The sequence below is a fragment of the Protomyctophum parallelum genome (genome assembly GCF_964188405.1).
Source record: "Protomyctophum parallelum genome assembly, chromosome: 22".
Classification (NCBI taxonomy): domain Eukaryota; kingdom Metazoa; phylum Chordata; class Actinopteri; order Myctophiformes; family Myctophidae; genus Protomyctophum; species Protomyctophum parallelum.
In genome coordinates, this window is record NC_139714.1 from 25,843,735 (window position 1) to 25,855,323 (window position 11,589).

General features: G+C 44.6%; 1 protein-coding gene across 1 annotated transcript in view; it reads left to right on the forward strand.

Annotated features, from left to right (window-relative positions):
- Positions 1-8,929, forward strand: part of LOC310879772 (membrane-associated guanylate kinase, WW and PDZ domain-containing protein 2-like) — a gene marked incomplete at its 3' end in the record, with an annotated part of 206,172 nt that extends 197,243 nt beyond the window's left edge. The window contains exons 4-5 of the mRNA XM_083794602.1: positions 8,120-8,347; positions 8,907-8,929. Of these exons, the coding sequence (XP_083650728.1) occupies positions 8,120-8,347; positions 8,907-8,929 (251 nt within the window). The remainder of the gene's footprint in view (positions 1-8,119; positions 8,348-8,906) is intronic.
- Between the last annotated feature and the right edge of the window lie 2,660 nt (positions 8,930-11,589).

Consider the following 11,589-nt stretch of genomic DNA (forward strand, 5'->3'; position numbering starts at 1 on the left):
TTTTGTTTGTTTTTGAGGGGTGGGCGTGTTTGACTTGTACTTGCATGCAGCGTGACACATGGACTTAGTCCCAGTCATCTTCAGTGTTCTGGCAGGTGTTGCCAAGTTTTTTGCAATTGCACGCTTCAATGCACTGCATGCGTCCTTTCCTGCAGCCACAGCGTTGGCTGAGACACCCCTTTGTGCAACTGCATGACGTGATCTCGCTGCATGCTTTTGGCATAGGTGGCAGGGAAAGCAGCCGTGGCACCAACTGACCATTCAGAACTTAAGCATCCATCCCATTTCGTTCACTGGAGGAAGATCAGGATGTGGCAAGTGAGCTTGGTTCCAGACTAGAGCCTGATAGTGGGAACGCATGATGTGAAACTTCGCTGCACCTGAGGTTGGCGGCAGAGTCTCTTGTGCACGACCCATACAAAACAACTTGACTCTTGCTTCATTACAAGTGTCAACTTCAGGAACACTGTACATCTTACAGATTAATTTCTCTGTTGACTTCGCTATGTCTACTGTCAGAGGACCTTTTCCAAGCCCAATGAGATCCGTTTGATGTTGCTGATACCTGATTGAAGTGTCGATCAGTACGTTTTACCACAAAGTTACCTTCCTGGAACTCAAGGAGGACCTCTGGTGGAAGAACTGACATCTCAGCCAGGTATACAGTACCCCATCTGGCATAATTAACATAATCATACCTGAAGAAGAATGGCACCATACGTTTGAATGCATATAGGTGGAGATCCCATAATCCATCACGTTGTGCTCTTGTAAAGCAAAGTAGGATGCTAACCATAGTCATATAGTTCCACCAGAACTAGCATTTGGATCATCAACTACAAGCGCTGCAACAAACTCTTTCAAGGGCTGCTGAAATCTGTTGCTATTCAGTTTGTCGATAAACTGTGCAATGTGGTCAGCATCTATGGATGTACAGACATCTGACAGTTCGGCTCTCAGTGTAACGTCATTCTCATCCAGATAAGTATAGAGCCGTGGGAGTAATACTTGCCAAAGAGCCTGTAGAGTAATTTTGTGCGCCCTCATGGCACGTGCATACCCCTTTCCTGCCATGGCATGTTGTGCAGCATTAGCTCCCAATAGATCACTCCCTACCCATAGCTCACTCAGGCCAGAATCAGCCATGTGTCGCCCTATTATTCCAAGAAAGTGCATGGCAATATGAAGGCCCCCAAGGCAAGGTATAAGCACATCCTTGTATTCCTCTACTGACCACTTCAGCTCCATCAATTTTGGATATAGTGCCTCGTCCACAGTCAGAACAACATGCTGCTGTTCCATTGCTTTGGCAACATGGACCACTCGCTTTACGACTGTGTTCAGTGTATCTAGTTCAGATGCAGGAGCCTGTATGATACTACTATAGTTTTCTCAGGGTCAACTGTGCTTGCCTCTTGGTTGTAAAATGTCCAGGATGGCATTAGTGTGTGAGATGTCCTAGACACGATGAAGGCCATGTCAGCAGCATGTGCTTTCTGCGCTGCAGGACATTCTTCAGGTGATTGTGTGAAGCAGTCAGCTGCCATCACACCACTAAATGGGCGCTCTGTGATTCCTCTTGTGGATGCAGGTATGATGTCATTCATTGCCTTGGGGATATCTAAGCTTTCTGTCTTATAATAAAGGTCAATTCCATTGAGAAGATCACCTTCAGGTGGACCGCGTTGCCAGGCAGCCACTTGAGTGGCATGGAATGTGCCTTTTCCGTCTAGGGTACACTCATTAATGTCTATGTTGTCAGTTGAGAAATGGACAAATCGACCCTTAACTAAATCTTGCGGAATGACAGCACCATCATCCTCCATGGTCTCCAATGTCCTTTTAGCCAGTTCAGTGTCAAGATGGATTACCTCACGATAACTCATGACGTGCTTAAATAAGGCTGGCCTGATAACTGGTGATGGTCTCCAGGTGTGTTCACTCTGGCAGAAGCTCCACCCACACCCAGAACTAGGTCACACTGTGACAATACAATTTTGTGTGTGTTTTTTTCTTTTCTGTGAGGTTCAAATCCTTCTGAGAGAAGAAACAATGTGTTTGTGGCTGATATTTGAGTTAGGCCATCAGTTTATGCCACAGGCATTCAATATGCTATTTAAGCAATTTCTTCACAAGTATTTTGGAGTTGGTTAACTTTATAACCTCCCGATGTGCTGGTTGGTGCCTTGCATGGTTTCTGCTGCCATCGGTGTATGAATGTGTGTGTGAATGTAATGCACAATCTCTGAAAGCGCCTTGGATAAAAGCAATATATAAATGCACCATTTACCATTTAATAAATGACAATGAGTTTAAGCAGTTTCCTCACACTTGATTTAAATTCTGATTATTTAATTGGATTCCCCATATATGAAAACATAAAAAATGTCACTTCAGTCTATTTTCTACCTTTGTTTAGTAAAAATATAGGCGTTTTATTATGTTTCAGCATAGTGGGGGCCGCCATCTTTAAATGGTCCATTTTGAGGGCTTAGCGGCCATTTTTGAGCTTGGCATACAGCAGATTTGGATTCAGCAGACCTTAATACCCCTATAAAGCATGTATGCCATAAATGAACATGATTTGCCTTCAGGACTTTAAATAAGCACATATTCTGAAATGCTGCCTTGACTACACTTGTTTACAACAGGGTCCACATTGTTCAATTCATCAAAACATTTAAAGACATGCAAACATTTAGAGACATACAAATAGACATTTCTATGTAGCTAAAGAACAGAACAGTGCCCAGGGCTGTGTGGAGTGAGTTGATTCTGAACGGACCAGTAATGCAAAAGTAAGTAGTAGAGAGAGAGGGACATTGAGTGAATTAGTGTGCGGTACATACATGTGTTTGGTCCGACATATTATTACTAACAGTCCGACAGTCATGAGTCAGACACCCTGCCCAAAACCCAAACCTTAAACCTAACCTCACAGAAAGCCACTGGTTGTTTCTAACCTGCCAAGGGTTAGTTTTAACCTGCCACGGGTGAGTTTTAAACCCACATCACAAGTTAGTTGTAACCGGCAGCACATGTCGGGAGCAACGGTGTTGTCGAACTAAAGCATGTCGGCTGTTATTATGTCTAATGGGAGCACGATCCCTCCCATGTAGGGGTGGGTCCCGAATCTCGGTACCAAGTATGTACCGAACCGAACGTGCCTGGGTACCGGGTACCCATTACAATAATTCAATTTCGGTTCTCTCTATCGGTTCCCACAGACACGCGGTCACACGCAATTTATTTATTTTCTTCCCTTAATAGATGTGCAGGGAACAGAGCTGATATACAAGCCTACACCGCGTTGCATCAGCGCCGAGTTGTGGGCTTGTGGCTTGCAGAGGCGGAGCCATCTCTCTGCATGGAGTTAGTTGTCGAGGAGTCTAGAGACAGAGAGACGCGCTGTGCCTGGCACTGAGGCGACATCATTATTAAAGTTTCTTAAACGTAATTTTCAAGTAAAGTTTATGGGAGGAAACTTTTAAGAGGGGACAGGAATCTTGCCATGTCCCATGTGAAACTGCCCATACCATTAAGACTTTTAAATCTCGCCTTGAGACCCACCTTTAATTAGAGTAATAAGAGTTCTGTGTTTTTCTTTGGCTTCGTGGTCATGTTTTTTTTTTTTTTACTGTGTGGTTTTGCTCTTTGTTTTAACTTTACAGTGTATTTAGCTTTTACATTTCTGTGCAGTACTTTGTAAACCTTGAGTTGTGAAAAGTGCTATATACATTAAATTAAGTGGATTGGATTGGGGTGTGTGTGCGTCAGTGAGTGGTCCATGAGTGTTGTTGAAGAGTGCAAACTGCAAACCAACGTTTGTGTAGACTAGAACTCACCTATGCTTTCAAGGCATAGGCAGCTCCCGGCAGGATCAACCGGGAGAAACTAGACGCAGCTGTAGAACATCAGACTAATTAATTAGAGCGACAGAGAGAGAGGAGTGTGTGTGTGTGTGTGTACTGTGTACGTGTCTGTGTCAATTTAACAAAGGTGCAGATGATCAGAAATCAGCAGAGAGAGCGTGATGTTTGCGTTACTGTATGCCAAATTGAAGTGGACTCTGCCCCAGATTTATTTTTCTCTCCCTGGAAATAAAAACGTCTGGGTTTCCGAGGCTAACGTCTGTGGGACTCAACATGAGCTTTAGCTCCCTGCAGATTGCGTGTTCACGGATCAGCTAGCTTTAACACAGAACAGCATGTCAACAGAACTCTTCCTCCTCTCGGTGGACCGTTCTGTTTTTCTACGTGCTGTTGTTGTTTGTCCTCAGATCTATTTTGATGTTGAGTTTTAGCCGGCATTCAGCTGCTGCCTGCGTGCAGACCCTAACCTGACTGAGAAATGGGTGCCGTGCTAGAATAAGTTCACAATCGTTGCAAGCACACAAAAGCCAAAAAGCTAAAAAGTGTCACAATCTTCTAATTAATGTCTGGTCATTTTCGTTTGCACTGTTTTTTCGTCAAAAAGAAAACAGCTCCCATAGGATTTTTTTGCTAAAATGAGAAAATGATGGGGTCCAAATTTTCCGGACCCTCGCCCCGTTTCTGGGGGGGGGGGAGGGGGTCATCTATTAAGGGACCTCCCAGAACAGTATGCCAGCCAGTTAATGTCCGATTTTCATAATATTATAATTGTTTTGTATGTTTTAAAACATTCTGAGTTGATTTCTTAAACTTTTTAAGTGTCTTTATTGACTTTTGGTAGGGGTGTTTCCTCACCTGGTTTAGCCAAGTTTAGCGTTAACCACTTCACTTCACAATGACATGATGTATTTGTTTTTGCCCTGAAGTAGGGCAATTGAAAGGCAGTAGGGCAATTGAAAGGCAGAGAGTTGACAAAAGTTAGCTTTTTTCCTTGAAAACAATGAAAGGCAGACCAAATGATGAAGTCTGTTTTGCATAGCTCAACTCAACTCACTCAAGGACCCATAAATTATAAAAAGTTAATGTATTTAACTTTTTATAACCCCCATTAACCCCCATCTGGAAAATATTTTGTGCCATTAGTGTCACCGGTGCCCGGCTGTAGAGAACCGAGTTGATGGACGATGAAAGTTGGAGATCCATACCCCACCCGGCTATGCAATACACGTTGTACGTGTGTCAGACCCGTTCCACCCATCTGTCTGTGTCCCTTTTATGCCCATATATATATATATATATATATATATATCTGCATGTGTCCCTTATATGGAGTTCTGTGTCAGGCATGCCCAAATATGGAGTGTTGTGATGTCAGAACAGTCCAGCTCCATATATGGAGCCCGGACAGGGGCATTGTGCAGAGCCGATGCCTTTTGTGGCGGTTCTGGACAACCGTGGGTCCGACTAACTCAACACCGGGCACTGCACAAGATATCTTTAAAGTGTAAAATGAAACCAAATTTGGTTTAATGTTACGCTCTCAAGAGTTAAATTATTGTTAAACATCTACATTACATAGTTAGAGCATGTAGATTAGAATAATTGTTATTTCGATCAACGTCTGATGTCCACATTAATACAGCATGACATTTTGGACAAAATCCTATCTTATCCATTCTTTAGTTTTGGGTCTGAGGGGCTACATCTCATCAAATGCTGAATAAATAATGGACCTTGATATGAAAAGGGTTGAAAACCACCATTGAAAACTATATTGTGTCCAAGATAAAGTCACCTCAGGAGCCTGTCAGTAACATACATTGTTCAAAATAATTGAGAAACCTATGAACATTCCCACCTTAGAAGATCACACTTCTCGAGAAAGCATGGTGTTTCTTTCTTTCTGTCGACGTCAGCTCTCGGCAGGTCAGCTTGAACAATTTCCAGTTGAGACGTCTGCTCTGACACCTTCACTGAGACAGAGGGAACTAGCAGGGTTCAGGACATGACTAATGAAAGTAAATTGGGCATCACACTGACGATGTGGAGCAGACTCCATGTTTCATCTGCAGAGCAGGAAGAAAGACTACATTTGCAGGCAATCAAAAAGTGTGATCCCATGTTCTACCTGAAAAACACTCCTTGGGCTAAATCTGACCATAGCCAGTTTATAGCCGAATGAGTGTTTTTCGTGCAAAACTAATGCTTTCAGAATCACGAAAAACCCCTAGTTTGACCCATCACATGCTACTTAAAGCATGATGACATTTTGAAAATGTTGTCTTACGTATATTGGATGTTAATGGTACCCCAACTTATTATGCTAATTTTGAAAATTGCCCAACATAATAAGTTACTAGTTAGCATACGGCAGTTTCTAAATGCTGGGACAACATTTCCAACATAAAACTTTAGGGTACTCAAAATGTCCAACTTAGAATATTTTAAAACCTACAAAACAATAATATTATCTAATATTTGAACCCCATGATTTTCTGACGGTTTGGTCCCTATAAAAGCCAAAACAGCTAAATCAATTTTAGCAAAGAAATCCTACGGAAGTACACCTAGTACCACACTATAAGGTCTTCTTTTTTTGTTGTACCTTTTGATTACCATTTGATGACATTTAGCCTCTCTGGCCCAAAACTTATTTTGTTGTCTTTGGATAAGATTTTGTCCACAATGCCATGCTGTATTGATGTTGGTACCATAGGAGACAGCAGGAGAACGTTGATAATAAGAATGCTACATTCTCTCTAAGTGTGTAGACTTCTTGTAAATGAAGTAATGCAGATGTTTAACCCATTCTGACCTGAGATCAGATTCATACGAGGTTTCCACCGGACACACACTGGTCTGATTAATCCATTCTGACCTGAGATCAGATTCTAAAAAATGTCAGTCGTTCTTCGATTTTTCAAAAATAGCAGACCTACAAGCTCGTATCGCGCCACTCGGTGGCGCGATATGAGCTTGTAGATCTGCTATTTTTCAATAGCTAAAGCGCAACATGATGCCAACACCAAAATGGGTGCCCGGTCAGAATGGGTTAACAATAATGTAACTATTTAGAGCATACAATTAAACATTTGTTTTCATTTTACAGTTACAGTTGCAGTAACTGTAAAATCTTCTTCTCAAAATAGGGATGCCATGGGTTAATGTGGTTAACATAATACTTTTTAATTAAAGTGTGTCATTATCAAACATAATATCAAGAGCAGGAATAGAACTGTACGTGTATGAAATCCATGTCCTTGTCACACTTACACTGTATAAGTATATGTTCAAAACACGTAGGCATGAGCATACTGTATAGCAGTGTTGATTTTGACTTGGGGAATTTAGATTTAGTTTTTGTCATAGTCTTTTGAATAAAATGTAATTTAGTTGTAGTCACATTTTAGTCAGTCCACTAAATATCATACCATTTCAGTCGACTAAATCTACAGTTCATTCCGTCGATTAAAAATGCATTTTGGCAGGTCTTGATGGCGTTGTAATGCATTTTATTCTTTCCATACTGTACATGTTTTTTCCCTTTTTTTTTACTTTTTTTTAACAGTTTGACTGTTTTTTACGATTAACCCGCATTTTAATCAACCCCCCTTCACTGCCGAGATTGTTGTATTACCTTTAGAGCATACGCTGAATTATTTGGGCTTTTAATCCGCGAAAATCCATCAAAAAAAGCTCCCGTGGTTTGTTATGATCTGTGTGTAGCATCCACCATCTTGGTGCACCCGGAAGACGCACACAAGATTGGTTTCAATGAGGCGTTGCAACCAATGCATTTCCATTGGCCTCAATTTCCCAGAAGCCCTAGCAGCCCACAGCATGTGACGATTTCCGGTTTCGTCATCACAGCGAAGCCATCCAGTCTCATACTCCGCGACGAAGACGGATTTTCTTTTGATTCATTACATTACGGCGGATTAAACACATAAAACAAAAGGCGGGTATGTCCGATACGGCAGCGACATTAACCTGGAGTAATCCATTCGCGGCACGGAAACTGTTAAGAAGGAGAAAAAAGTCATCATGACTTTTTTCTGTAGGTCTTGTAATGTTCTGATGAATTGAAAATGGAGGACCCTGATGTAAACAAGTCTCTGTGCTGTTTCTGGTTCTATCTCAAGTAGCAGTTTTTTTTGTATTGACCTGTGCTTTCGTTTGAAATGTATACACATTCTGCATACTATGAAATAATCAATCAATCATCTCCTCCCCCCCCCCCCCCCCAGACAACTACTACGGCACGCCCAAGCCTCCCGCCGAGCCGTGCAACAGCGCCGCCCTGCTGCTGAATGTGACGGAGCAGCTGCTGCCCGGCGCCCGCCCCAGCTCCCAGGGCAAGAGGAGACGCAACAAGTCGGTCAGCAACATGGAGAAGGCCGGCATCGAACCGCCCACCGAGGACGAGGAGGAGGAGAGGCCTGTCGTCAACGGCAACGGTGTCGCCGGCACGCCAGGTGAGTGAGGGTAACGGGTATACCGTCGCCCGGAATCCATCTCGCGCTCCTTTTTTTCCCACGCCGATCTCACGCCGACAGCTCAAGCCATTTATTTTGTTTTACTGAGAATGAGATATATAGAAATAAGTTTAGGGTTAGGCGTAGTCTTACTGGGGTTAAGTCTAGGAATAGGGTTAGGTTTAGGCATAGTTTTACTGAGGTTAAGGTTAGGAATAAGGTTAGGTTTAACCGTTTAAGCATCATTTACTTAGGCTACTTTAGGAATACCAGGCTGAGCAGATCCGCCGGCTGTACACCCGGGGCGTGTTGGTAAAAAGGGCGACTTTGTTGTTATTCTGAGTGAGCCCCTCCTCCCCACAGACAACAGACAGTTAGTTTATCGACGTGACACTTTGCACCACACTCTTCGCACTCCCAGTAGACCAAATTCTCTCTCGACTTCAACTCTTGAACCTGAGGCTTAAAAAAACAGATTGTGACCTTATAGTGGAGGAGCTCGGGGAGATATACGCGTGATTTTGTTTTAATTTGTCTAAAAGTGCCACATTTTGCACAGATGTCGCCCAGGGCGTGTTCTAATGATTTAGCTAGGGTCGCCCAAGCCCGGCAACCTTCGGGGTTGCCACACCAGCCAAATCCATATGGCCACCATTAACAACCAATATAAGGCAAATATTTCTAAATGTCACTATGTTTTAAGTAGCATGTGACGTGTCAAACTAGGGGGTTTTCATGATTCTGAATCATGAAACGAAAAACCTGCCCAAATGTGCCCAAACGTGATGACCTCATCACATTTTGTGATAGCCCCAAGGAGTGTTTTACTGAGATCTCTCTCTGATACAGTACAACCCAGCCTGGTGGAGATGATCTGCACGTGGAGGAGTGCACTTTTAGTTTTTTACTGTGTAGATCACAGTGTGCTCTTGATGCAAGGTCACACACACACACACACTCCCTCCCATCTACAAAAAGTCCACCGTCTTTTTTTACCTTTAGTCATAGTGCTCTCCCTTAGGGCAGCTACCTAGCAACAGCAGTTGGTCTTTTTTTTTTAAATTAATTCATGGCAGTTTAACACCTTTGAGTTATTGCATATAGCTCTGACCGGACCTGGAAGTGTGTTGTAAGACTAAAGCTAATCGCATGATGTGGACAGCATGAACAATCGACTGACTGCTGTAGTGCAAATGATATGGTATAGTACAGCATGTGAGTTCCAGTTGGAACTCACATGCTCTCTACATTGTGTACCTTCTTATTTACTGTCTTTTTGGGGTTCGGGTTGTGGGAGCGTTTCGTGTTTGTCTTCGTGAGTTTGTTTTGTTTTTTTGATTTTCAGAAAACTTGAAAGGTTTCTATTACTGACTGCTTTATACCTTTCCTGTGACATTCCTTCCATAAAAATCATGTTAAAATAAAAACAACGTTGTTTTGGAGAGCGGCGGTGGAGAGGGTTTGCCGTGCGTGCTTCGGCAAAGGGTTTTCTTTGGCCACGGACACACTGACCACACAGGAGGACGCACTGACCACACAGGAGGACGCACTGACCACACAGGAGGACACACTGACCACACAGGAGGACACACTGACCACACAGGAGGACGCACTGACCACACAGGAGGACACACTGACCACACAGGAGGACGCACTGACCACACAGGAGGACACACTGACCACACAGGAGGACACACTGACCACACAGGAGGACACACTGACCACACAGGAGGACGCACTGACCACACAGGAGGACACACTGACCACACAGGAGGACACACTGACCACACAGGAGGACGCACTGACCACACAGGAGGACACACTGACCACACAGGAGGACACACTGACCACACAGGAGGACACACTGACCACACAGGAGGACACACTGACCACACAGGAGGACACACTGACCACACAGGAGGACACACTGACCACACAGGAGGACACACTGACCACACAGGAGGACACACTGACCACACAGGAGGACACACTGACCACACAGGAGGACACACTGACCACACAGGAGGACACACTGACCACACAGGAGGACACACTGACCACACAGGAGGACACACTGACCACACAGGAGGACACACTGACCACACAGGAGGACGCACTGACCACACAGGAGGACACACTGACCACACAGGAGGACACACTGACCACACAGGAGGACACACTGACCACACAGGAGGACACACTGACCACACAGGAGGACACACTGACCACACAGGAGGACACACTGACCACACAGGAGGACGCACTGACCACACAGGAGGACACACTGACCACACAGGAGGACACACTGACCACACAGGAGGACGCACTGACCACACAGGAGGACACACTGACCACACAGGAGGACACACTGACCACACAGGAGGACACACTGACCACACAGGAGGACACACTGACCACACGGGAGGACACACTGACCACACAGGAGGACACACTGACCACACAGGAGGACGCACTGACCACACAGGAGGACGCACTGACCACACAGGAGGACACACTGACCACACAGGAGGACGCACTGACCACACAGGAGGACGCACTGACCACACAGGAGGACACACTGACCACACAGGAGGACACACTGACCACACAGGAGGACACACTGACCACACAGGAGCCCAAGAGGGAAATCAATAGAGCTCACAGTGGGGCTCTGTGTGGCACACGAGCAGATGGCAATGTTGCTCTTGCCTTACCTTCGTCTACCTCTCTCTCTCTCTCTTGCCTTACCTTCGTCTACCTCTCTCTCTCTCTCTTGCCTTACCTTCGTCTACCTCTCTCTCTCTCTTGTCTTACCTTCGTCTACCTCTCTCTCTCTCTTGCCTTACCTTCGTCTACCTCTCTCTCTCTCTCTTGCCTTACCTTCGTCTACCTCTCTCTCTCTCTTGTCTTACCTTCGTCTACCTCTCTCTCTCTCTCTCTCTTGTCTTACCTTCGTCTACCTCTCTCTCTCTCTTGCCTTACCTTCGTCTACCTCTCTCTCTCTCTCTCTCTTGCCTTACCTTCGTCTACCTCTCTCTCTCTCTTGCCTTACCTTCGTCTACCTCTCTCTCTCTCTCTCTCTTGCCTTACCTTCGTCTACCTCTCTCTCTCTCTTGCCTTACCTTCGTCTACCTCTCTCTCTCTCTCTCTCTTGCCTTACCTTCATCTACCTCTCTCTCTCTCTTGTCTTACCTTCGTCTACCTCTCTCTCTCTCTTGCCTTACCTTCGTCTACCTCTCTCT